We start from the raw sequence: 27,869 nt of genomic DNA on the forward strand, positions 1-27,869 counted from the left end.
ACACTGAATTCCAAGTGACCGCAACGCATTACGTAGAATTAAAACGGCCGATTACGCTCTACGCAAATGGGCATGCGGGGCCCCCTTGCATGTACAGTGGGTCTAGCAAGACTCGTTCCACTGTAGCATCGTAGACAACAAAGGGGGTACTCGGGGGTAACTGTACTTTTTATATTATCTCCAAGCAAATCTTACAGTAGCCAAGACAGTAACGGTCCAAGAGGCACCACAGTATATCCAAAATGCTACCTAAGCATATTCTAGATCTACTGGCTACCGAATGATCTACTTGGAGATAACTTCCCTGTTATTTGCACGCCACAAAATGGCGGACCGAACTCGTGAGCTACCCGTGATCCGCCCGTTCCAAGGTCCACACGTACAAAGTACGCTAACGGCAGCGTGCACGGGATCATCTCCAGAGTCAGAGTAGACGGGCACACAGTACCAGTATCAAGGACATACAGTGCTAGTACTAGATCAAAGGAACGAAGGCGTTCAATGGAAGAATGAAGGCGTTCGTAAACCGTTGCAATTGGCGTGTGATAGATACTACAGATAACAAGATTAAATTTTTATACATAGATATTATACGAATAGGTAACTTATAATATAGAGTGAAATGGATAGGTATGAATTGATAGACATATAGGTAATAGGTAGGTAAAATAGGTAGTAGATAGAGATAAATAAGTAGAAAGATGTATAGATGTATAGATGTATAGATAGATAGATAGATAGATAGATAGGTAGGTAGGTAGGTAGGTAGGTAGGTAGGTAGGTAGGTAGGTAGGTAGGTAGGTAGATAGATAGATAGATAGATAGATAGATAGATAGATAGATAGATAGATAGATAGATATCTGTAACGTTTGGCCGAATTTTTTTTCAGAATGAGTGAGTCTGAGAGCGGTCCGGAGAGCGAAGACAGCGACGATTTTCTGAACTCTGATACCAGCGAGGTCTCTTTCGACTACAGCGATACCGATGAAGAGCAAGAAAGTAAATAAGCTTTTTTATTTATTTAACAAAAATCAGTGTCTGCAACGAAAAACCTATCCACCATGCGCAATTCGTGACCAATGCATGTTCGGATCACGTGACATCAAATTAAGAAGTTCTGGTGCAGTGCCATAGCCACCATCTCATCAAGACCTACCCACCTACCAAATATGAAGACTATCTACAAGCCGTCCAGAGTTATCGTGTTTACAAACTCAGACACAGACACACACACGAACGCCAACGAAACATTAAACGTATATATCAGCGCCACCATTAAATAAACTTTATGATATGATAATGCATCAACTAACAAATAAATGTATACCATCAAAACAAACAATTTAAAGTTAAACATAAATGTTATTTCGTATAATGTATAGGAGCTTTATCCCAACACAAGGGTACATGAGGATGAAATATCAAACTACCACTGTTGGAATAAAGTGCATTGCACCATGATTACTACCAACTCAAATGAACCTTACTTCTATAAGCGAAAGTTCCACCCACCCAATATATCTACTTTCACTTTCATTCCATGCCAGTTTGGTGAGCATTGAAGATGGATACTTTAACATCTTATATAATAATGCCTGGCCAACTTCACTATATGCGTAGTTCTACCTATCAATAGCACGATAAATTCACTTTTGAAATGTGCTTTATATAAAAATATGGACATTGTTGTTTCCTACCAGGTCTGCAGGTTGCCATCCTGCACGCGGCAGAGGATGAGGAGTTCGTCAGGAGGCTGGTGGAGGAGCTGATGGGTCTGCACCTGGGTGAATGGCGTCTACCCCGGACAGCCATATTCTGTAAGCAGGTCACAGGTGCTCCTGGTGCCGTCAGCCGCGCACAGCTCACGTCCACACTGACCCTCGGCAGCGTGAAACTTGTCGTGCCCGTGATCAGCAGACACCTGCTTGCTGACCAGTCCTCGCTCACGGTCGGACTGGAAACTGCCGTCAGGAACAACAAGCCTCGATACGTCATTTGGCTGGACCAGAACGAGGATGACTTCCGTGAGTTCAGTACGTTAGTCAGCCGGCAGTACCCAACCCTGGAGGCGCCGGCCAGGCGGGTCCAGCGGGACTGGGTTGGGGAGACGATGCCCGGCAGTCTTGTCAGTGGGATGGAAGGCATCGCCCGGGATGTGCGTGACGCGCTCTGCAGACAAACAGGTGACGGTGGACACAGTATGGCTGCTATAGAAATCAAATATCACTTACAAATAAACGTTAAGGCTGTTCTCACAACAACGTTAATATTGGTAGAGTGTTTAGTCCAGTGATTAGCGACCCCGCCTCTGTAATCAAAAGTGACACTTTCACTTTCAATTTCACTGAATGAAAAAACGTAAAGTAAGCTCAGTGGAGTGTAAGTGTTCAAAAATTTGGTACTTTGTAGTACAAAACATTAACAGGTAGTGAAAAACACAAAGAACGAAATCCTTTTTAGAAGAATTACAAAGAAGATTAAAAACTTTGTACGATGGACCATTAAATGTGTCATCGGGATGTTACACAAAAATAATTATATCATAAGATTAAATACTGTTTAAATAAATGAAGGTTTGTCATGCACACTACAGTATATAATGTACATCAGCAATAGACATTGTATGCCTCAACACTTTGTAAATTGATTCGATGTCTCTACAAAGAGCGTGTCAGGTTAGAATGACGCATGCCGTTTGTCTGTTCATCTCCACAGGTGAACTGAGGTACCCGTGCTGGGCGGCCTTGTTGGACACTCGTGCGTTCCTGTCTGACAACATGAACCTCCCAGCTGTTCTCACACGGCTGGAACAGGAGAACCAGCTGAGTCCGGCTGACGTCCGGTCTGTCCAGGTAAGCTACGTGGTGGAACCGGCACTTGTCGGAGTCTTGATAAAAACACCACCTCGTCACATGTACTTTAGATGTTTAGGGGATCGAACTGATCAACACCATGGAATGATGATAACGCATGTACCAATGGTAATGTGTTTTCGCATGGACACCTTTTATTTCAGAAGTATGATTTTGCTAAATTGAAGTGCCTCTCTCTTTAAAACCTGACCACAGAGAAACGCCACCCACACGTACAGTAGAACAGAAATGTTAACTAATATTTTATTTTTTTAAGTAAGATCACCGTCCCACCTCCCCACCCCATGTTCCGTCCCCCAGGCGGAGCCGACACCAGTAAGCCGGGCCCGCCGGTTGGTAGTCATGCTGGATCACAGGAGGCGGCAGGAGCCGTACGACTGGTTAGTGCGGGTCCTGCGGGAGGAAGGACAGGACTTCCTGGCGGAGGAGATGGAGGAATGGGAGCGGCACTGGGAGCGGCGCTTCGGCATCGGGAAACAGCAGGCGGCACAACCTGGTCAGCAAATCGGGAAACAGCAGGCGGCACAACCTGGTCAACAAACGGCACAGATGGAACAACTTACACAGGAAAGTCAACGTAAGCTCAGCTCTGACGTTTAACATTACTTTAACATTAATATCTCTAATACAAAATTACAATATGATAGTATGGTTTTAGTCAAAGGTTAAAGTATGTTTGATACTCAGCAAAATAATTATAAATTGATTATTATCATTGATCCATATTTTCTATTCACCCACCCTTAATAAGTTATCATAGTATCCAATACTACTAGACTGTTTAACAAAAACATACCATTCTTAAGTTAAAAAATATCCCGTTATTGGAAGGTTTTTCTCTTACAGTCATTTTATTTCTCCGTAGAGTTTTCCGCTCACAATAAGTTTATTTCTGATCAGTGCTTTCGCCTCACCTGTTACACCTCAAATTCATCGCTTTAACAGACGAGGAAATAGTAGAAATGTATGTCTGAAAAAGGTCAGAAGCAGACATTTCAAACTGTCCATATATCAGTGTCCAATATTTATGGTCGACATTTGTGTGCTGTCTATTGTATTTATCATACTGCGTGTAACCATTTCTACAGTAGTAACAATGAAGAAACATCTACGCCATTCCGAAGCTCATGCGGACGACGCCACACCTTTGGAAGTCAAGGGCGTGTTTCTGGGACAGACGGAGGCAGGGAAGACCAGTCTGCTCAACTGTATGATAAAGGGTCAAGGTCACGTGGAGACTGAAACTGACAGAACCATCGGTGTTGACGTCATCCGGTTCCATGACAACAAGAATAACGTCAAGTACGCGATGTACGACTTCGGAGGTCACCAGATCTACCACTACACGCACCGGTTCTTCCTGACACGTCAGGCCCTGCACATCCTCAATGTAGACCTGCCAGCATACAAGTCAGAAGAGTTCCAGGAACGAGTGATAACGTGGCTAACATCCGTGACTTCCCACGTCTTCAACCCGGCTATCCTTGTTGTAGGAACCAAAGTTGACATGTTTCCGCCAGACAAGGCCGAGGAGATGATAGCAGCAGCTTGTTCCTCCATCCAGAGAGACATCCAGGGCGCCGAGAGTAAAATACAAGCCAAGCTGACAGAAGAGATTCAACTCTGTCAGAAGGCGTTGGATGCAGTAGACAGCGGATCAGACATGCCCGAGCCATTCTACGGTCTCACAAGGGACGACGTCTTGGCCAAGAAAGAGTCACTGGAGAAGTTACTGGACGGACGACCCAAAGGTCTGTTGAACGTACAGGTTATCCCGGTCAGCAGCAAGACGTTCCAGGGTATCGGAGCTCTGTGCGACAAGATGGCAGAAATGGTGAAGGACGAGCGATTGTTTCCTGCTGCCCGCCAAGAGCTGCCGACTTCCTGGACAAAACTGTCAGAAAACATCCAGGCGACAGGACGGACCCACCTTCAAGTCAGGGATTGTCAGGACGTCGGAGCAGCTGCAGGGATGAAGGAGTCAGACGTCCTGAACGCGCTCAGCTATCTGCACGTGACCGGACAGATCCTGTTCTACAACCACATCAGGGGGATGGAAGATCTGGTCTTCCCGGACCCAACCATCATCCTCACACTCTTCAAGCAGATCTTCAGGCATGACCTACCGGGATATCTGGACAGCATAGCTGAGCATCTGTCTGAGCAAACCAGAGCGCAGTTTGCTGAAGACAGGGCGGCCTTCTTGAAGACGGGCAGGGCCAGCGACAGTTTCATGAAGAACCTGATTGGAGACAACATTGTCACCTTCAACAGTCTCCTTCCCCTGATGAAGCACTTCGGCCTGTGTTACTCAGGGTCGGTGATCTTTCCAACAGAGCTTCCTGCCGCCCAGCCTGACGAGGTGGCGCACTGCTGGCCAGAGGTTGTGCCATCAGGTGGAGAGGAGATCTCTCTTACTATAGAGTACAGCCAAGAGCCTCCTCTGGGTCTACCGGAAACCATGGTCTCCCGTATCCTGTCCATGGAGCAGACCACACGCCGTCTCCTCACCAAGGACACAGTTGTCGTTCATGTTGGAGAGAACTCAGAAGACGTCATGTACCGCCATTCCGCTACAAGAGAAGAAATCCGGATCCGGGGAGAGCCGGAGAAGGCGTGGCGCCGGGCTCAGACGGTAGTGAGGGAGATAGAGGCCTGTTGGGACGAGTTTCCTGCCTTGTACTCCAGTAACAGTGTTGGAAGCGAGGAAACAGCAAAGTCCCTCCCTATAGAGGCTGTAAGGCGTCACGTGCCGGGGGACTTGATCAGAATGTCCAGGGGAAGCTGGGAAGGGCCACTTCCGGTCACCAGATCGCCGAGTAACGTCAACGACAAGTACTTAATAGGTAAGTACGACAAACGGACTTACGTACGTAAAGTAATATGTATGATCAAAATGTTAGCATGTTCAACAGAGTTCAACATGTTCAACAAAGTAAAACGAATGGTTCTTCCTTGTTAATTCATGACACCATCTATGTCAAGACATTAAACACCGTGTAAAATGCAAATTTTAACGTATGTCCCCCCCACCTATTATGTCAGTTTCACTTGGTACAACTATGTGATTCGTTTACTTTACCGAAACATTGATGTCCTTTCTGCCCAGACAACCGGCTGTACCAGGTCAGCAGGGCTGTTGGTGTGGAGTGGACCCGGCTGGGACAGAAGCTGGGACTAAACAGGTCTGTGTTGGATAACATAGAGGGGGAGTACAGTACTTTGGACACCCAGAGGGCGTTTCAGATGCTGAAGGCCTGGCGCACCAAGACCCCCCACGGACCGCTCCACTACCTGCCGCAGCTGGAAGAAACACTGCAGAACATCGGCAAACTGGACCTGGCTAAACACGTGCAGGGGGTGTACAAGGTGGGTTAATGAACTTAGATTTAGATCATTTCCCAAGGTGATGTAACAGACCCCAATCATAAGCATGATTAATCCTTTCTTTAATCTACATGTAATAATTATGCCGTTGTTATAATACTCTACCACAACAGATTGCATGCAATCGTTTAAAACATTTCAATGTATAATGATTTTGTTATGGCCATATGTAAGAAGAATTCAAAACATGACAAAAAGAATTCTTATCCTTTTTCAAATCCTGTTTTCATCGATGGAATTTATTTAAGTTATCCGAATGCAATTCAATCCAACAAAATTCTTTATCATGTCAAGTTGATATGAAACAGTAAAATGAACATTGTTTTTATCCAGGAGTACCGTGATGCCTTGCCGTTACAAGAGGTCATTCCTGAGATGACCGGAGACACAGACTGGTGAGTAGCCATTTATAACACTCGGCTATACTCAGAAAAAGAACACAGTAAGGGTAAAGGTACACCGTGGTGACGCCTTACCTGCTATGCAACACCTGTATGATTGAAAACTTGGCTACAATACCTGTGTTTATCTCCTCAGGTCCCTCCGCCTGCCAGGTGAAGGGAAGTACCTATGCAGACGGACCGACCTGGGCGTGGTGACGCCCTACCCGCTGCACGTGACCTACAGGAGTGCGAACTGGTCCGACAACTGGCAGCAGGATCAGGGATGGATGGCGGTGGGTCCGCTCTTCTCCATCCAGTGTGAGGACGTGGAGGGGCCGGTGGATATCCTACTGCCGCACGTGCTGTACCTGGATGAAGACAACGGTGTGTTTTTCATATCATTTGCAATTGTGTGCTCAACTCAATACCTATTATTGGCAAACATGTACACTCAAGTGCGATCACCTGAAAAAAAATCATAATCAAAAAATCAAATTACTTTCAGTCAGAAAGGAATCATACCATGTAAGGCTTCTGCAGTTGTTACCAATGTTTTTGAACTTCAAGGTTTTGTTTCAATGTATTTGTTTGCTCAGTGCTCCTATGATGATAAGAGTATACAAAGTGAAGGGTAACCACAGACGGACAGAAATTTTAAATCGGATGTGATCAAATTGGTCTCGTCGCAGGCCTGGAGCCGTGAATGGTAAAGAAACTCAGGATCTCGAGGATTGCATGTGCGCGGCAGTGCAATAAGCACAAAGCCAGCGATTTACAATGATGTATAAGACGCAAGACGAGATATTCACAAAAACATGTTATATCTATTGCGTTCGATCACCAGAGCCTGACAAAGAGCGCATGCGAGTTGTCCATGTTGCCGGGAATGAAGCGAATCTCCTTCCTGTTTCTGAAGTGACCTCAACCCACATCGTGACCAGGTTCCAAAAGGGCAGTCTGTTCGGTCCCGTGGTGGAGAAAGCCTACGAGAAGCTATTCGCGAAGAACGGGCGCTGCGTAGTGTTTGCACCTGACTGTGTGGCGCCGGAGTTTCAGATTCACGTCTACATCGCTTCTAACTCAAAAGTCGCTTTACAGGTAAGTTCTTAAAACTGATACAGTGTTGGTCTAATCAAGGCTTCGTTGTCAAAATTCCTGATTTTTTACTCATTGGTCACCAAGTACCAAGACGAAGGGCTCTTCAAGCTCTTCTTACTAACTCAGAAACATCATGACTGAGACAGACTCGACTCACTGTGAATGAGGACTAACTGCCCCACTAGAAAAAGCAGCTGTTTCTTTCCCTACCACACCGAGAGGATCTCTACTCTTTTCAATAAGTGGTGCTCTTTAACGTGCTCGAGTTCTGGCTCTCTTCAAACAAGGGGCCTCCATCTCAACGTCCCTAACCGAAGCGTATTTCCACCTGAATGAAGTGAGGAAAGTTGTGTTTCTCAAGGGCACAAGATCTGTGGAAGGTTTCGAACCCGGGACCTCTTGGTTCTGAGCCGAATACGCTGCCGTTACGCCGTACGACCCCAGAAATTACATGTATACCATAATCAGCTTAACTGGCCACATCTGTAGGTTTGGCTTGTGCTCTACATCCTTAATATCTCTCTTCTTTTGAACTATGCAGTCTTTGGAATCTGAAGAGGCTGAGAATAACTACGTCAAGTGGGACCAGGAGCAGTGCCTGCTGATGTCGGGCCACGAGTACCACCTGGACGTGTCTGTATGGAACGGGAACGGTGGCAGCCTGTTGACGAAACCTGAGGTACGGACCAATATATAAAAGCCTGATGAAGATTATTTTGAACAATCCATGACATCTAGACAAGCTGTACATGTCATTCAAACTATCCATTTATGCTGAATTCATTATGGAGTATTTTCTAGAATTAATGCGCTCAATAAGTAACCGCTGTCTTCCTCAGAGTATTACATTTTATGACACCTTGGAATCCGAAAAGATCTACAAGAAATTCAGAGTTGAAGTGGACACCAGGAAATACAAGAAGATGAGAAAGTCTAATCTGAGGTTCCAAATGCTGCTGACGAGCGCTGACGGAAAGTCTGTTTGTGAGTTCATCACAGCAAAAGGTTGGTGGGCAGACGCTGGTGCACTCGATTGATTGCACAAACGACTCCACAAATACAAACCAAGTACTTAATTATTTGTAGGGTATAACAAACGATTCACCCCTCGGGCGTTTTCAGTTTTTGGACTATTTGGTATTGAGAAATTCTGTCATCAGAAAATGCACTATGCGGCATTACATAGAACATGTCTCTAAAAATTTTCCGGTTAGCGCAATGGCGCCGGCAGATAAAGCACGTTTTACATTGTATTTTTGTCTGTGTCTTGCTTTCATTGCGCCGTGATTTGAATACTCAATGATGTTGTTTTAAGGCCAGCCGCTTGAGCTGTCGGAGTCCGACAGCAGCCAGAGTGACAGCGGGCTGTCTGAGCCAGCAGAACGTCCGTCCGAGGGACAGGACCAGGAAGTATCCACAGGTACCTGGGTGCTCATTCTTCTTTCGGCAACATTATAGAAATATCCAGTGTCTCGTACGTAACTTATTTCCATTCATTCTGCAACACTCAGACGGGCCGGAAAAATAGTACAGTGCATACCTACTTTAGGGCAGAAACCTTTGGGCTGATTGTTGTTGTCTGCACATTCCAACTGCAGCTTAGACCAATTTTACCCATTCACATGAACAGGTTTGCTAAATAGTATTCTGGTAGTCTGTTGGATGTCCTGAAGGTCAGCATGAGTTCAAAATCTACGTACATTCCTTCCAGGCTTTATATTAATCATGTGTTATCAAATAAGTAGGTGGACCGGTCCAAAGTGGTCACCAGAGAACTACGTTGTCGCCTAAAGAGACCAAAAAGACGTCGGGCCGCTCCGGAGCAGGCGGTCAAGGTGGAAAGAAGAAAGGTGAGAAAACTTTGCCTCTTACGATCTGGGATCGTCTTTTCTTGCTGAACAGCTGATGTCAAGTGCTGATCTTGAATTATCCTGGCTTCTTTTAATCTTCTGCATTAGGATATTTTTGTGTGATCTCTAGAACAGCTAGATAAGAACAGATGTCACCATGTCATACTGTGCAGTATTTCTGAATCGATTGATTGTATGTGTAATTTCCTCCTTGATTTATCACATTCCTTCGATTAACGAATCATATCAAACAATAGTGCAAATTGTAAGAACTAATGGACGTCCAGTTCAACTGTGAAAAAATTGTCAATTGTAGACCCGTTGTCCCCAATAAAACTGTATTTCATCTGAAGGTGCGGTCCTGTTGGTTAGTGACGAGTACTGCACATGGAAGGGCGGAATCTCCACCATCAACCTAGATGCCGCGCGCAAGCTCGCCGCCGCCGGCGCCCAGGTCTACGTTACCGTGTTGGGGGCAAGTGAACAGGATGAGAGGGATGCAGAACGAGACGGAGTGACACTCCTCAAACCTCGGGTCAGTCCAGGACACAACGCGAGGCCAACACTGGAGTGGCTGACAGAGTACCACATCGTTCACTTTCCGCAACTTCCACCAAATATCAGCTACATTGTGGGCCATGTTGACGTCACCAGCAGAGCAGCGAGGAAGATCAAAGAAGAGCGATTTCCACACGCCAAACTCGCCATGTTCGGTCACGTGGCGCCAGAGGAGACAGAGCACTACAAGAGTGACGAGAAGGCCCTGGGTGTGGGGAGGAAGGAAGCCAGCATCCAGGACGACCTTGGCAAGGCTGATGTCGTCTTCTCGGTAGGAGCGCGCATTCACCGCCACAACGACAGGTTCCTCCGTCGGCGTCACGTGGATCACCACATCTTCCTACCTGAGCCTTCAAGGGTGTTCGTTGATGCTAAAGTGAGTTTTGACGAAGAAGGTGGCGTCCTAAAGCCAGAGAGAGTGATCCTGTCCATCGGCAGGGTGCGGAATGTGGAGAGGCTGAAAGGGCACGACCTGGCGGCTGGAGGCGTAGACAAGGCGGCACTGCGGCTTGACCATCTGTACACACTGAGGCTGAGAGTCCGCGGCATCGATGAGAACGACTTCAAGGAGAGCAAGGGAATCCTGGATGAGAAGCTGAGATCCGGACGGGTCAAGCCCACCCTTCTCCCGTACGGCACTCAGGAGGAGATCCGCCGAGACATGGAGAACTGTCACCTGGTCCTGATGCCGTCCCGGGCCGAACCGTTCGGACTGGTCGGTCTGGAGGCCATCGCGGCAGGAGTTCCCGTCCTCATCTCGAAGCAGTCGGGCCTTGCAGAGCTGATAGAGGAGCTATCAGACAGGCTGGGGCAGCCCAAGTTCCGCCACTGTATCGTCAAGATGAAGGGAAACGATGCAACCACTGATGAAGAGAAGTGGGCGGAAAGAATCGAGGATGTCCTCAAGAACGCCAGGTCAGAGTTCGCGGAAGCACGCGCCTTTAGGGAGAAACTGCTGGCCTCCAAGTACTGGGAAGAGTCTCACCAGAAGTTCATACAGGCCTGTGGCATCACTGGTAAGAAACTCTAACTTCGAATTCTTCCAAAGCCAAATTCTGTGAATTTATGGACTTTCAATGTTTCCATTGATGGTAGAATGGTGATCGATGATTTTAACAGCAGCTGAGCAATATACGATGATCCATTATTTTGTATAAAATTCTTCTTATGGTTTTGACAACTTCTACTTCACAGACGCCGCCGGTGCGCAGGCGCAGAGTGGAGGTGCCGAAGCCGTTGCCTCGGACTGACGATCCAGCTAGCGACAACAGAGACCGCTGACGTCATGGAATTGTAAATACACGACTTGCCTCCCATTTCCTGAGACGATGTTAGTAACTAGAGTAATGGGGAATAAATTACCAGACTCTACAGATGTATTTTTTTTATATTCCAACATCTAATCACAAGACGTGGTGACGACACACTCAATTTTTTTATTCAACTTATAGATTTAATCATGCTGTTACCAAATCCCATTAGTTCATTTAGAGCAATGGACAGTAAACAATGCAATTATAATGGGCATAGCATTTTTAATTTTTAATTTTTTAATTTCAGATTTTGTTGTGGACATCTAATTTGCATGGATATTATTTGTGTATTACGTGTGTTTTCTCAATGATATTTGCATGCTTAAAAATAAGACTTTTTTTGTCGATGATCTAACGTTTTGTAATTGAAAACCTTTCAACCTTTCATTTGCTGATTCCGAAGATACTTCCTCGGTCTATCAGCTTAAGCAAAAGAAAGTAGAAATCAGATCTCTAAAGTCTAGATCATGTATCAGTTGTAACATGTAGGAACCTAACACCAACATGCTAACAACTCACCATATTCATCGATCACAGTCAATGGATATGTTACATGATCCTATACTTTCCAAGTAGAGGTTTGGGTTTTGGCTTTGGAGTGTTTTTAGGTAGCCTTATCTCGTCGTCTCGTCGGGATTTCTTTTTTGCACCGAACGCACTGAATTTTTACGCATCTGCTTGGAGAGTAATGATCCTGTACAGATAGCAAATCGACCAAGTGACACACAAATGTTTTATGCATATTTTAGCCATTGGTAAAGTCCAAAGAATTAACACTTCATCAAATGTTTATACCTTTTCAACATTCAGTTTTTACCTGTTTACTATTTGGTTTGTTTTCTGTGCATGGTGTATCCATTCTTAACCATTTATCAACTCTAACTCATCTACCAATTCTAACTAACGCCCATGGAGTTCTAGAATACTACATGCAATCCAATGCATCATCTCTTGTATAAATGTTTGTGCTGCTGCCAGTACATATACATCAGATTAAACGTCAATCTGTACCCGATCGCTGTTTGTTTTGTTTGCATTCCTTAGTTACGGCTGATACATATTTTATGGTGTAAGAGTCTGAGACTATTGGATATTTTACTAGCTAGAAACGATAAGCAGAAAAATAAGATTGCCGTAGAAGTGAGTAATTCATGTTGCACTTTCAAAAAGTTAAATGAACCACGATAGTGTATATAACTAAAAGAGAATTTGGTGTAATTAAAACTGCCAACCTGATCGCAGTGAGAGACTAAAACATTGGGTAGGTCAGACAGACGGAAGAGTTCGCCGCTAAAACCGTGAATATCTGCATATCTCACACCCAGTTGGCAACAGTTACATCCCTTGTTAGATACCAGACGGAGTTTATGTCAGCTGTATCACAGTATTGCACATAGAGGCCCAGAAAGCGGCATTTCACCGTTACCATGACTAACATACACTGAGTGAATCGTGAACCGCCAGCTGCAATTTTTTTAACTCGGAAAGAAGCGATGATATCGGCCAGCTATCCTGTCTAAGCATCAACCATTGTTTTAGACCATAACTTACGGAATTTCACAGAAACGCCGGCCAGTGATGACACAGGAAGGTTTGGTTGTTATAACTCCGATAGATGAACATTCTGTGATATCTAGTGTCTCGCCTGTGTTACAGGAAGGAATATGACCACCCACCTTTGTCTTGCTTTGAAAAAAAAAGAACTCCACGGTTTAGTGCTCTTCTGGACTCTAACAAAACTACTCGGCGTGCACGCTGTAAAAGTGTATAAACAGCTTGCTTCAACCACAGAACTCGCACAACAGTTACGTACGGGGCCTTGCTACCATGGCTGAAGGTATCACGCCAGAGTTCCTGGCGGTGAAGACAGACTGGGTACGGCCTGTTGCTGTTAGCGTGGATTTGTGAGTCTTCCGCACCCAGTCTGCTATAATTTTGGTCTTTCTAAGATATGATATGGAAGGTATGTCAGCAATACCACAATAACGTATACAGAGACACGAAAAGTATTATTTGGCAGTTACATGCCTGTTGTTGTTAGCGTGGATTTGTGAGTCTTCCGCACCCATGGCCAGTCGGCAAGAATTGTGGTCTTTCTAAGATATGATATGGAAGGTATGTCAGCAATACTAACGGATACAGGGGCACGAAATGTAGAATTTGGCAGTTACATACGGGATCTTCAGACCCAGACCATGGCTAAGATATAAGACCAAAGTTTTCGGTAGGCATCTACAGCCTGTTGCTGTCTGTTTGATTTTTGGCGTATTCCGCACAAAGTCCGCTACAATTATAGGTCATTCTAAGGTATGATATAGTTTTTATGTCAGCAATACTACAGCAACAAATATAGAGTAAAAGAAAAGTAGAATTTAAGTTCAATATGTCTGCAGTTACATCTGGGAACTTCAAACCCCGAACAAAGTTTCCCATCGGCGTTCTACAGCCTCTTGCTGTCTGTGAGATTTTCCTTGGCTTTAAAGTGTGATTGAACTGATGAAGTTCACCTTGCTCTAGAAAGACATCTCGCGTCCAGAAATCTAGAGAACAGTCATAAGCTTTAAAGAGTGAAATGCACTTATTTACTCTGAACTTTATGACTGGAGATGCCGATGTAAGTTTAGTGCTGCAACACCAACGTGAATATTTATGTCCTTCGAGTATCTACAAAGCATCACGGGAGATCAGTTTGGAGAGAGCTACCATGTTTAGGCACACATCTTTAGAAGGCTAATCATTACATGCTAACATATAAACCTTTTTGGAACATGTCAATATTTGTCACAACGTTTGTCACAGATTTCCATAAAAGTACAAACTTACAAACACGAAGAATGTTTTTGGTTCACTATCATAATTATTGTAAAGCCCGGTATGAAGTAAATATTAGCCGACTTAACTGCCATTAACCATTATTGGTAAATCCAACTCTTCATGCAGTGTTCATGGTGCAATAGTCGCTTCAAAATGTGGAAATAGTCCCTTCACCATTTACTCCGCGTAGCCAATCCCGACAGAAAGCACCGAGAGAAGCATCTGGCTCCTCTGAGAGGATCCAAACCGTTACAGAGTTCTATGTTACTAGGTATAGATATATCTATATAAATATATAATATAGCGACTGAGCTGCTTTGGTATAGAATCCCTTCGGTTCAGTTTGTGAGGTTTTTCTAACTGTTTGCGTTCCAGGCTGAACATATCTGACGTGTATTGCCGCTTGTAGAGGTAGACTATATTCTGTAAAGTCATCACGTTTGGGAAAAATGTGATGACCCCTTCCCCCCTCTCATGGAAGCAGGGATGGAATCGCCCTGGCACATGTACCAAAACTTTGGAAATAAACTTCCGTCAACAACTCCACATTAACCGTGTTTGAGTTGTATGTGTATGTAGAATGATTGTGTGTATACGCGTTTACGAAATAAGTCAGTAAAAAGGATTGAAGAAAATGCATGTACGATAAAGCATGTCACCGACATTAAATGATCTTCTTTTTTCGGTAATGTATGTATGTCAAAAACATTCTCCATTCCAGCCAACCCCAGAGCTTTAGTGTTCCACTGCCGTCACATTTCAAACACACACACATACAGAAACACAAACACCACACATACACACGCGCATACATATACAGAAACACAAACACCACACATACACACGCACATACTTTACATACTCACACATTCCAGCATAAACGGTTCGTCCCTGTCCTTGAACGCTTTGTTCATACCTCACCTTTAGGGACGTTTCAAAAACTCTAGAGGGGCATGACGGTATCCATATAATTATTAATCAAAGTATGGTCTCTTCACAAAATTAGGTATTAGACTACTAGTACTACTACTGGACTCAAGTCCCACCAGTAGAACTCCAGAGAGAACTGTTTTTAAACAGACGTGTTTTGCGGCAGGTAACCGAACCAACAAAACGCCACTGTAGCAGGTTGACCCCGAGGTCACCTCCAGGTGTGTCGTTACGTCAACAAAGGTGGCGCGACAGGTGTTTACCGTTAGCGCAGAAAAGGGCGAACCAAGTGCGCCGTGTAGAAGGGTGTTTTTCTGTGGAGCAGGCTTCAAACAGTTGCGACTAAAACAACGCCAGTTTAGGATTGGCATAAAAGAGTTGTGAAGACAGTATATTACATTGCGGTGTATAATAGGGTGTCTTTTACACTTTGATACAAACCTGTACCCCCTTTACTTCAATGAGCCCGTCCGTCCGCCACTTCCTTGTCTAGGTTTCGCCTCGGAGCGACCCAAAAAGGGGGCGATATTCTAAAGATTCTGGGGAAATAGGACACTAGGAAGACAAGGTAAGGTACAGTTCAAGTCTTAAAGCCTGTTTACCTGTGTGCCAGGCACATAAGCAACAAAATAGTGCGGAAGTGATGGGGACAAACTGAATGTTTACCAAAGTGTAACGTTGTACAAACTGCTTACCAGACCTTGAATGTAACGTGGGACTCTCTTGATAGATCTGTCTTGTGGATTGAAGACGTCTCTTACGAACGGGAATTGATCGTGAGGAAGCAAAAAAGCAGCAACTTCGACTCTTCTACATGTATGACCATGTATCAGTCAGTAGCCAAGTAAGTAACGCCGGTGTTCACGTTAAGTAGTAATACGTACATATGTATATGGTACTAGTAAAAAAAAACCTTTCCTGCTTCTCAGCTCGTGCCTAATTAAAACTAAATAATCGTGTACACCACTTAGTTCTGCCATAGGATGTGATGTAGAAAATTACACTATTCCTGTGAACTTTTTTTACAGTATAATCCCGCAGCACGGGATGTCGTCTGTCCTTCTCTTAATATCGGGAGTTTGACTTACCGGTTCTGACGTCACAACGTAGCTGACAGAATGGAGACAGGTGAGCCGGTCACTTTCACTTCAAGTTAACTTTCTCGATCACCTGCTTTTAACCTTCGGTGCAGATAGTCTTGGAGGGATGTTCCCAAACTTGATTGTTTATCATTTTGCATGGTATTGCGTCTGGAACAATTAACATATCATATCATAAACGTTTAGTCTACATGAGTATTCTACATTATCCTGTTTATTCTTAATTGTTATCAAGATCGGACTTTTTTATTTTTATTTTCATTCAAAATCATGTCTTTATTCTTGTTTGGTGAGCTTATTTGAAGATACTTTCTCAAATGGTATGCGAAAAAATGCACGGTTTGGGAATATACTTTGATTAAACATATTTGACATTGCGAACAGGTTGAAGATTGTTTAGCCTACTTTCTAACATGGTATGTGAAAAAAATCACATTTTGGAATATACTTTAATTAAACATATTGACATTGCGAACCGTTGTTTCCTACCAGGTCCGCGTGTTGCCATCCTGCACGCAGCAGATGATGAGGAGTTCGTCAGGAGGTTGGTGGAGGGGCTGGGGGGTCTGGGACTGGAGCAATATAATCTACCCCAGACAGCCATATTCTGTCAGCAGGTCACAGGTGCTCCTGGTGCCGTCAGCCGCGCACAGCTCACGTCCACACTGACCCTCGGCAGCGTGAAACTTGTCGTGCCCGTGATCAGCAGACACCTGCTTGCTGACCAGTCCTCGCTCACGGTCGGACTGGAAACTGCCGTCAGGAACAACAAGCCTCGATATGTCATTTGGCTGGACCGGAACGAGGATGACTTCCGTGAGTTCGGTACGTTAGTCAGCCGGCAGTACCCAACCCTGGAGGCGCCGGCCAGGCGGGTCCAACGGGACAGGGTTGAGGAGACGATGCCCGACAGTCTTGTCGTCAGTGGGATGGGAGGTATCGCCTATGATGTACGTGACACGCTCTGCAGACAAACAGGTGAGGATGGACATAGTATGGCTGTTACATAACGCAAATATAGGGGTCTTTTTATAAATGAAAGTTAAGGCTGCTCTCACCTGCCCATACAATGTAAGAACAATTTTACTTGTATCGTGTCTAGTCTAGTAATCAGCACCGAGAATAAAACTTTCACTGTCAATTTCACTGCATAGTAAACCCAGAGTTAGCTCAGTGGAGTTTTGGGTACCGCATCTGATGTGCGTGACGCAAACTGCACACAAAAGAAAAGAAACAATTCGAAATATCTAATGTAGAAAAAAAAAACAGGTAGTGAAAAATACCAAGGCCGGTGCTTTTAGAACGGGATTCCTAGCGTCTTGTTTTCATATTAAGTATTACTAGAAGAATCAAAAAGAAGATACGGGAATTGAGAACTTTTACGATGGACATTTAATTACCTGACCAGGACGTTACACGGAGTGCGAACTAGTTAATTGAAGAGGTGACCTCTGGTGCAGAAAATTTTAAACGTACGTCAGGAATATGAAATGTATGCCGCAGCACTTAAAGTGATTCGATGTCTCTACATAGAGCGAGTTAAGCTAAAATGACGCATGCCGTTTGTCTGTTCCTCTCCACAGGTGAACTGAGGTTGCCGTGCCGGGAGGCCTTGGGCAACACTCGTGCGTTCCTGTCTGACAACATGAACCTCCCAACTGTTCTCACACGGCTGGAACAGGAGAACCAGCTGAGTCCGGCTGACGTCCGGTCTGTCCAGGTAAGTTACATGGTGGAACCGGCACTTCTCAACCTCCATAACAACATAACAACGTAACATGTACTTTACATTAGTATTGTGTTTAATATCTTTTCCGTAAACCAACTTTTGAACTAAATTTACCATACAAATATACAGACAGCTCCAAGCTTCTCTGTATTTATAAACTCTAATTACTTCACATCAATAATGCTTTTCTACGCCCGACTCTCGGTCTACTCTGTATTATGGAAATGTAATTGAAAATGAGAGTAGATGCACTTAGAGTATAGGCCAGACTTTGTACCCTGTGCAAATGTTGGGCAGTGAAATTATCTGTATTTACCATATTGCGCTGCAGCCGCACGGACTTCTGGGAACAAAACTCGCAAAAATGCCATTTGACGCTACCCGACACACCCTACTTGAAACGGCCTTTAGTCAATATCTACCACATGTATTACCTAATTAAGCTCGAGTTCTTCATTCACTCTTTTTAAAACCGGCCACTAGTAAATACAATGGACACGAAAACATGAAGAACAAAAATATGTACTAACAGTTATATTCCCCCCAGGCGATGCCGACACCAGTAAGCCGGGCCCGCCGGGTGGTAGAGATGCTGGATGGCAGGAGTCGGCAGGAGCTGTACGACTGGTTAGTGCTGGTCCTGCGGGAGGAAGGACAGGATTTCCTGGTGGAGGAGATGGAGGAACGGGAGCGGGAATTGGAGCGGGACTACGGCATCGGGAAACAGCAGGCAGCACAACCTGGTCAACAAACGGCACAGACGGAACATTTCACACAGGAAAGTCAAGGTAGATACAACTATATGACTTGTCATTCTCTAAACATTCAAAGCTAAAAAAATTAGCATGTAATTTTCTTGTTTCAGTCTTGGCGTGAATATTCATCAACCCACAATCTCGTACCCGCAAGTCACATTAGTACATTGTAGGCTGTTTTATAAGAATGAGTTAAAGCAATTTAATGAATGAGAAAATTTCTCTCTTTGCTAATTAAAGAGTTTTCCGCGTGCATTTGTATCATATTACACATTGCTTTCACAGAGTAGAGTAGAAATGTATGTCTAAAACAGGTCAAAACGAAGCAACCATTTCTACAGTAGTAACCGTGAAGAAGCATCTACGTCATCCCGGAGCGCATGCGGACGACGCCACAACACCTTTGGAAGTCAAGGGCGTGTTTCTGGGACAGACGGAGGCAGGGAAGACCAGTCTGCTCAACTGTATGATGAAGGGTCAAGGTCACGTGGAGACTGAAACTGACAGAACCATCGGTGTTGACGTCATCAGTTTCCATGACAACAAGAATAACGTCAAGTACGCGATGTACGACTTCGGAGGTCACCAGATCTACCACTACACGCACCGGTTCTTCCTGACACGTCAGGCCCTGCACATCCTCAATGTAGACCTGCCAGCATACAAGTCAGAAGAGTTCCAGGAACGAGTGGGAACGTGGCTAACATCCGTGACTTCCCACGTCTTCAACCCGGCTATCCTTGTTGTAGGAACCAAAGTTGACATGTTTCCGCCAGACAAGGCCGAGGAGATGATAGCAGCAGCTTGTTCCTCCATCCAGAGAGACATCCAGGGCGCTGAGAGTAAAATACAAGCCAAGCTGAAAGAAGAGATCCAACTCTGTCAGAACGCGTTGGATGTAGTAGGCAGCGGATCAGACATGCCCGAGCCATTCTACGGTCTCACAAGGGACGACATCTTGGCCAAGAAAGAGTCACTGGAGAAGTTACTGGACGGACGACCCAAAGGTCTGTTGAACGTACAGGTTATCCCGGTCAGCAGCAAGACGTTCCAGGGTATCGGAGCTCTGTGCGACAAGATGGCAGAAATGGTGAAGGACGAGCGATTGTTCCCTGCTGCCCGCCAAGAGCTGCCGACTTCCTGGACAAAACTGTCAGAAAACATCCAGGCGACAGGACGGACCCACCTTCAAGTCAGGGATTGTCAGGACGTCGGAGCAGCTGCAGGGATGAAGGAGTCAGACGTCCTGAACGCGCTCAGCTATCTGCACGTGACCGGACAGATCCTGTTCTACAACCACATCAGGGGGATGGAAGATATGGTCTTCCCGCACCCAACCATCATCCTCACACTCTTCAAGCAGATTTTCAGGCATGACCTACCAGGATATCTGGACAGCATAGCTGAGTCTCTGACTGAGCATGCCAGAGCGCAGTTTGCTGAAGACAGGGCGTCCTTCTTGAAGACGGGCAGGGCCAGCGACAGTTTCATGAAGAACCTGCTTGGAGACGACATTGTCACCTTCAACAGTCTCCTTCCCCTGATGAAGCACCTTGGCCTGTGTTACTCAGGGTCGGTGATCTTTCCAACAGAGCTTCCTGCCGCCCAGCCTGACGAGGTGGCGCACTGCTGGCCAGAGGTTGTGCCATCAGGCGGAGAGGAGATCTCTCTTACTATAGAGTACAGCCAAGAGCCTCCTCTGGGTCTACCGGAAACCATGGCCTCCCGTATCCTGTCCATGGAGCAGACCACACGCCGTCTCCTCACCAAGGACACAGTTGTCGTTCATGTTGGAGAGAACTCAGAAGACGTCATGTACCGCCATTCCGCTACAAGAGAAGAAATCCTGATCCGGGGAGAGCCGGAGAAGGCGTGGCGCCGGGCTCAGACGGTAGTGAGGGAGATAGAGGCCTGTTGGGACGAGTTTCCTGCCTTGTACTCCAGTAACAGTATTGGAAGCGGGGAAAAAGCAAAGTCCCTCCCTATAGAGGCTGTGAGGCGTCACGTGCCGGGGGACTTGTTGAGAATGTCCAGGGGAAGCTGGGATGGGTCACTTCCTGTCACTAGAACACCGACAGACGTCATCGGCAAGTACTTAATTGGTGAGTACGACAGGCGTTCTTACAGAAGGTAATATATTGATGTAGGCAGACCTATCTGTACATATGAAAGTAAAACGAATGTCTCCATCTTCTAAATGTCGGTATGTCTCACTGTTTACCCCCATTACGTCAATTACATTGCATTTTATGATTCCTTTTGTTCATGTTACTTATCGATAACTGTTCTCTCCAGACAACCGGCTGTACCAGGTCAGCAGGGCTGTTGGTTGGGAGTGGACCCGGCTGGGACAGGGGCTGGGACTGAACAGGTCCGTGTTGGACAACATTCATATGGCAACATATACACAGGCGGCGTTCCAGATGCTGAAGGCCTGGCGCACCAAGACCCCCCACGGACCGCTCCGCTACCTGCCGCAGCTGGAGGAAACACTGCAGAACATCGGTGAACCGGACCTGGCTAAAGACGTACAGGGGGTGTACAAGGTGTGTTTATTATAAACTTCGATTTAGATCATATCAGAAGTTGAAGCAACAAACCCAATTATGGATGATTTAATTTTCAACTAATTATTATAGATATTGTATAGTAATACTCTACTACAACAGATGATCTCTTAACGTTTCAATCAGGGCAACTTTCTTGTTTTGGCCATGTAAGAACAAATGTAATATGGCAAGAAAAGAATTCTTGTTCATTTTAACCCTGTTGTTTTTCCATGGAAGTTATCCAAACGATGGAAAGTGTATCAAACACAATTCATTTGTCATGCGCTGTTTACGTAAAACGGTAAAATGTAGAATCGGTTTTATCCAGGAATACCGTGATGCCTTGCCGTTACAAGAGGTCAGCCCTGAGATGACCGGAGACACAGACTGGTGAGTAGCCATCTATACATAACAATCCCTTGTACATATCCAAGCAACAAGAAACTTTAAGATAGTAAAGGCAAAAGTACCCGCCATGTCACACTTGTATGATTGAACACCTGGCTACAATACCTGTGTTTATCTCCTCAGGTCCCTCCGCCTGCCAGGTGAAGGGAAGTACCTGTGCAGACGGACCGACCTGGGCGTGGTGACGCCCTACCCGCTGCACGTGACCTACAGGAGTGCGAACTGGTCCGACAACTGGCAGCATAATCAGGGATGGATGGCGGTGGGTCCGCTCTTCTCTATCCACTGTGAGGACGTGGAGGGGCCGGTGGACATCCTACTGCCGCACGTGCTGCACCTGGATGGAGGCACAGGTACGCCTGCAATAATTGGTATTTTTAATGATAGGTTTAGTCAACAGGTGTTTATTTTATAAGTGTTTGTATTTCCTTGAGAGCTAGCAATAACGTTAGAATTAAACTGAAGATTTTATTTTCAAAAGAGATTAAAATGTACAGAACATAATATTATGACCAACATATTTTATCAGTATTGAATCCAGATGACATCGCGATCGTGCACGTTGCGGGAGAGACGGAAGAACTCCTGACGGTGTCTGACATCAGCCCGACCCACCTCACCACCAGATTCCGGAAGGGAAGCAAGTTCGGTCCTGTGGTGAGAAGTTACCTCGGGATGGACCTGCGCAGGAACGGCCTGTGTGTGGTGTTCGCGCCGCCAAACTTTCCCTCGGTCTTCCAGCTTCACGTCTACATCATCTCCAATGTCGTGCTTATGGTAGAGGTAAGGTGTCTCTTGGCACAATTGGTTCTCGTGAGAATTAGTTTTTAAAAATATATGAACAACGTATGGTGAAATGTATAAGTAGTGTGGAAAAACATCGTATGACAGTGTCATGAGCATGATGAAGTACAAAATATTGCTGCTTTTGGGGGTACCTCTTGATCTGGTCTATAGATCAACATGAAAGAAGTGGATACCCCAAAAAATATGTCGAAGCGAAGTAACCAAGGCATAAGTCTTAAAACAGGATAGCAGAAATCCTATTCAAACTGCAAATAATTTAGATGTTGTCTATAAACGCGAAAATGATGATCTTGATATTCTTCCTTGTAAAATGCATGGTTCCAGTACCTGCAGACGTTGGAAGGGAAGGTCGGCTACTCCAGCTGGGATCCTGAACAGTGTGTGCTGAAGCTGGGGGAGGAGTATCGTCTGGAGGTGACAGCCAGAAACGGAGCAGGCGTCGACGTGGAGACACGGCCTGAAGAGGTTCAGAGTTATCTATATCATCGTTTATAATGCTTCTAATGCATCACCACGTATAGCAGTGATAAGGTTCTGAGCCAGTTGTACATTATATTTTTCAATCAGATACAACTATATAATATGCTAGAAAAAGGTAAAAAGTATTTGAGGAATGTTGTGTTGTAGTAGTATAGTAGAGGTAAAAATGTGAAAAACAAACATTCGCAAAGACCTGCAAACTTTACATAAATACGTGAACATCTATTACCATTGTAGGGTCTGGAGTTTGACGACACGTTTGAGACAGGGCAGTACTACAAGAAGTTCCGTGTGGAGGTGGACGCCAGGAAGTACAGCAGAGCGCAGAGATCCAAGCTTCGGTTCGACCTGCACCTCAAGAACGCTGACCAGACTGTCTGCAGATTTACCCCAACCAAAGGTATATCATATTTAAAATGTGCCGCCACTACTTAATTACAGCAAGCAATAAGATTAGAGATTGGCTTTGGCGTATCCTTAACAGTTAAAGCGTCCGAACAACTACGGAATGATTTTTACCAAATCCAATCCAGCTATTTGTTCGGAGGCTACAATTTGCTTAAGACGTATTGGAATAGCTTGGCTGGTCTATTTTGCAAACCACCTTCAATAATGTTTAGTTTCAGTGTCTTTGTTTCGTCCGAATCGTGAACCACTTTTCCACCACTACGCCCTTATTCAATGTAAGTCTTAGCAAATATTCAGCACCCATTATTGGATCAGTTACTAGAAATATATAAACCACTGTGTCCATACCGCAGGTACCCAAGCTCTGGAAGGCGCAGCCGCGGCAGATGACAGCGACAGCGGGGTTTCGGAGACAGACGCTGATGCAGACACACATGCGCAGAAATCAGGTAAGGAAGCACTCAATATACACATTTGTGACAGTGATAATAAACACGTTTTCTGCTTCTTGACAACAAAACAATCCCAAGAATTAGTATAATATTCTTCAATCAGTGTTTTTTAAAGGTAGAGTCGTACACGTACAGTCAACATCGGAAATTTGGAGGTACGTGTTTCTACCTTTCAAAAACAGTCACTGATTGAAGACTATTCTACTAATTGTTAATTTTACGTGACTGATGAACCTCTTCAACGAATCCCAAGAATGCAGGTAAAGTTAGGGTCATTGCTACATGTTTACAGGCGATCCCGTTAATACAGGGAAGCATGCACCACGCAGGGTCCAAAGAGCTGCAGGATTACCCGTCACCATAGAGACGGTGGGACCAACAACAGGTAAGGCTCGAGCAGCTGATCCAGTTCAAAGTTACTTCTGGTCAGAGTTGTTATAGATTTTGCAAGCGTATCTGGTTTATCAAATGTCAACATTCTACTGTTTGCCAAGTTTAGTGCTTTTTGCCTATCCAGCTCTAATCACCTATCGAATTAACATTGGTTGATAGAGCATGGGGAAGTAACCACTTTACGTTTCCAATGTCAACTAAATTCTATTACAGGCAGATCTTCAGTCCTGTTGGTTATTGACGAATACTGCACATCGAAGGGCGGAATCTCTACCATCAACCTGGATGCCGCGCGCAAGCTCGCCGCCGCCGGCGCCCAGGTCTACGTTACCGTGTTGGGGGCAAGTGAACAGGATGAGAGGGATGCAAAACGAGACGGAGTGACACTCCTCAAACCTCGCCTTGATGCCGACAGCAGCGCCAAGCCGTCCCTAGAGTGGCTGACTGTGTACCACAAACACCACTTCCCACACATTCCATCAGACATCTGCTGCATCGTGGGCCATGTTGACGTCACCAGCAGAGCAGCGAGGAAGATCAAAGAAGAGCGATTTCCACGCGCCAAGCTCGCCATGTTCGGTCACGTGGCGCCAGAGGAGACAGAGCACTACAAGAGTGACGAGAAGGCCCTGGGTGTGGGGAGGAAGGAAGCCAGCATCCAGGACGACCTCGGCAAGGCTGATGTCGTCTTCTCGGTAGGAGCGCGAATTCAGCGCCACTACGACAGGTTCCTCCGTCAGTGTCACGTGGATCACCACATCTTCCTACCCGAGCCTTCCGAGGTTTTCAGTCGCGCAGCAGTGAGCTTTGGTGAAGAAGATGGCGTCCAAAAGCCAGAGAGAGTGATTCTGTCCATCGGCAGGGTGCGGAATGTGGAGAGGCTGAAAGGGCACGACCTGGCGGCTGGAGGCGTAGACAAGGCGGCGCTGCGGCTTGACCATCTGTACACACTGAAGTTGAGAGTCCGCGGCATCGATGAGAACGACTTCAAGGAGAGCAAGAGAATCCTGGATGAGAAGCTGAGATCCGGAAGGGTCAAACCCACCCTTCTCCCGTACGGCACTCAGGAGGAGACCCGCCGAGACATGGAGAATTGTCACCTGGTCCTGATGCCGTCCCGGGCCGAACCGTTCGGACTGGTTGGCCTGGAGGCCATCGCGGCAGGAGTTCCCGTCCTCATCTCGGAGCACTCGGGACTTGCAGAGCTGATAGAGGAGCTATCAGGCAGGCTGCGGCAGCCCAAGTTCCGCCACTGTATCGTCAAGATGAAGGGAGACACCGCGACCGACGCTGATGCAGACAAGTGGGCAGAAAAAATCGAGGATGTCATCAAGAACGCCAGGTCAGAGTTCGAGGAAGCTCGCGCCTTCAGGGAGAAACTGCTGGCCTCCAAGTACTGGGAAGAGTCTCACCAGAAGTTCCTACAGGCCTGCGGCATCACTGGTAAGGAACCATCATCATATCGGACTCATTGTACATGTTCAAGATGGGCGTGCTTTGTAGCATTTTTCACCTTCCTGTTAAGCATCATACATATGGTACCTTTGCATAGTTCATTTAGCTCCTAGAACAGTTATAGGATGTTGTGATATTTCTCCGAGATTAATGTACTATTACCAGAAACACACCCATAATTGATACTAGTAATCGTCTCAATTTCCCTCACGTTTCATATTGAGAAATACATACAAATCCCTGCACTAGAGAGGCACGGTAAAAGTATAAAAGGAGGAGTGGTCCGATCTCTGTCATTCTTGATAAAGACTGAATAAAAAGTCGACACCGGTTGAATTCCGTCTCAACGTTGTCTCTTCCCATCGCTACGAATGATAAGTACAAATCTTATGTTTTTCCCCAGCTCACACCCCCAGAGCAACCATGCCCGCCAGTAAACCATCGAAGAAACAGGACCAGGGGCCCTTGGCTGAGACAGCAGAGGAAGACGAGTCCATCAGTCGACTGAAACAGCCCAGTCTGACACAAACCGTGACCCCAACAGCCCCCATGCTGGCCGGTAAACAAATGGAAACATCCAGGAAGCCACAGGCAGACAACACGAAGCATTCAGCTGTACAGGCAGAGGAGAAAGCTACTGACATGACGGATGACGACGAGTCCAGCAAAGTAGAAAAGCGCCCCCTGTTGGCTCAATCAGGAAGAGCGCCTGCGGCCAAGAGCCCGACTCATGATCAGCTGCTGCAACAGGAAGAACTAGAACTGGAGGACCTGGCTGCAGTTACAGAGGAAACCCGTCTGTCGCCAGCCGGGGAGGAGCAGGGGGAAACAGGAGAAGCTCAGACTGCCGCAGACACGGCCTGCTGCCCTCGCTGCCCGCATTGTACATGCTCTGTGCTGTAGGTACTAGTACTCATGCAGTAGTACTACACACCGTAGTGAAACTGTGCTGTAGGTAGTGTAGCGGTACAAAACCCATCATCACCATTCCCTGACCACTGCTTAATGCTGGCATCAAGCGTGACGCGACAGCAAAAGTCTCATGTCTTCATGAACTGCCTTAGGCTTGATTAAGCTTTCTTTTTGTATAACTAGCAGAATGATCTAGTTCATGGGATCTTGTTAAGTCAATGGTCCTTTTTTGAAATGTTTCACCAATGGGGTAAAAGGCTTTCATGAATCTCGTTGCCTAAAATATTTTTTATAAGATGAAAACAGTATGAAATTGACGTAATTTAGACGTCACAAACGAGGTTAAGACTTTGAGTTAGGCAACTCCATCAATTGGTACAGTGACTTTTTTTAAATTGAACTGTATATAAAAATATTCTAATCAAGGTTATTAAGAGAACGACTAATACTGCTCCAGATTTTAAACATGTCCAATGTCCAGGTATGATCATGCAGGAAATGAAGTGTTGATCTGAGCATATTTTGTTTACAAGTCATACATTTTAAGACGACATGATGAGCAAACCAATGAATTTCATATCAATTGCTGACAGCAATATAGTACAATTCAGATATGTTTTATAAAACGTACCTAAAGCCAGGTATGTTATTATAATAATAATATTACAATTTATCAACAGCAAGGCATTTGTTACCATGGCATCTAATGCCGTAGAGCACCAATCCCATTACTGTAAGAATCTGTTTCAAAATGTCCTAACTCAGTGGACTGACATAACAACATACACCAAAAGTTTCTATTTCGACACCTAATTACTGCAGCAGCATTACATCTTGCATAGTTATGACACCTTTCTTTGTATGTTTATTTTTCTTGCTAGTTTGCATAGTATTGATTATACATGCAAAGGGAGGACAATGTCATTGCTGAATGCGTCTTTCAGGTCTTGGCGTGGTTCGTATTTTGACTTCAATTATCGATTAAGAAATGTATGACAATATCTCATAAAATGTAACAGAAATCAACTACTAGTACCTTTAGAAATATGCTTTGTAGTGAGTTGTACTGTCACATGTCATTCAGCTATTCAGAATAAATGCCTTGCTGCACAATCTTGATGGCTTTTAGCCTTGTCTGTACAAATGTACATGTACCTCTGTATACAGGTAAATTTGCCTTCATTTGCGGAACATGTCTGAACCAATTTATCGTC

At 45.4% G+C, this 27,869-nt stretch overlaps 2 protein-coding genes across 2 annotated transcripts; both read left to right on the forward strand.

The window, feature by feature from the left end:
* Positions 1-891: 891 nt before the first annotated feature.
* Positions 892-3,474, forward strand: LOC109481304. The gene is made up of 4 exons (XM_019783837.1): positions 892-1,000; positions 1,702-2,184; positions 2,717-2,853; positions 3,175-3,474. Exons 1-4 carry the CDS (start codon positions 892-894, stop codon positions 3,472-3,474), a joined length of 1,029 nt encoding a protein of 342 aa, XP_019639396.1.
* A 496-nt stretch (positions 3,475-3,970) lies between these two features.
* Positions 3,971-26,830, forward strand: LOC109481305. The gene is made up of 23 exons (XM_019783838.1): positions 3,971-5,720; positions 5,984-6,243; positions 6,595-6,656; positions 6,799-7,028; positions 7,489-7,742; positions 8,284-8,421; positions 8,582-8,747; positions 9,058-9,162; positions 9,485-9,592; positions 9,946-11,166; positions 16,800-17,257; positions 18,584-18,824; positions 19,133-20,893; positions 21,087-21,337; positions 21,669-21,730; positions 21,872-22,101; positions 22,278-22,531; positions 22,880-23,020; positions 23,273-23,435; positions 23,797-23,892; positions 24,206-24,280; positions 24,502-25,731; positions 26,147-26,830. The coding sequence occupies exons 1-23, from the start codon at positions 3,971-3,973 to the stop codon at positions 26,644-26,646; spliced, it is 9,756 nt and encodes a 3,251-aa protein (XP_019639397.1). The 3' UTR covers positions 26,647-26,830.
* The last annotated feature ends 1,039 nt before the right edge of the window (positions 26,831-27,869 follow it).

Source organism: Branchiostoma belcheri, unplaced genomic scaffold, assembly GCF_001625305.1.
Source record: "Branchiostoma belcheri isolate BF01 breed outbred unplaced genomic scaffold, Haploidv18h27 scaffold55, whole genome shotgun sequence".
NCBI classification, from domain to species: domain Eukaryota; kingdom Metazoa; phylum Chordata; class Leptocardii; order Amphioxiformes; family Branchiostomatidae; genus Branchiostoma; species Branchiostoma belcheri.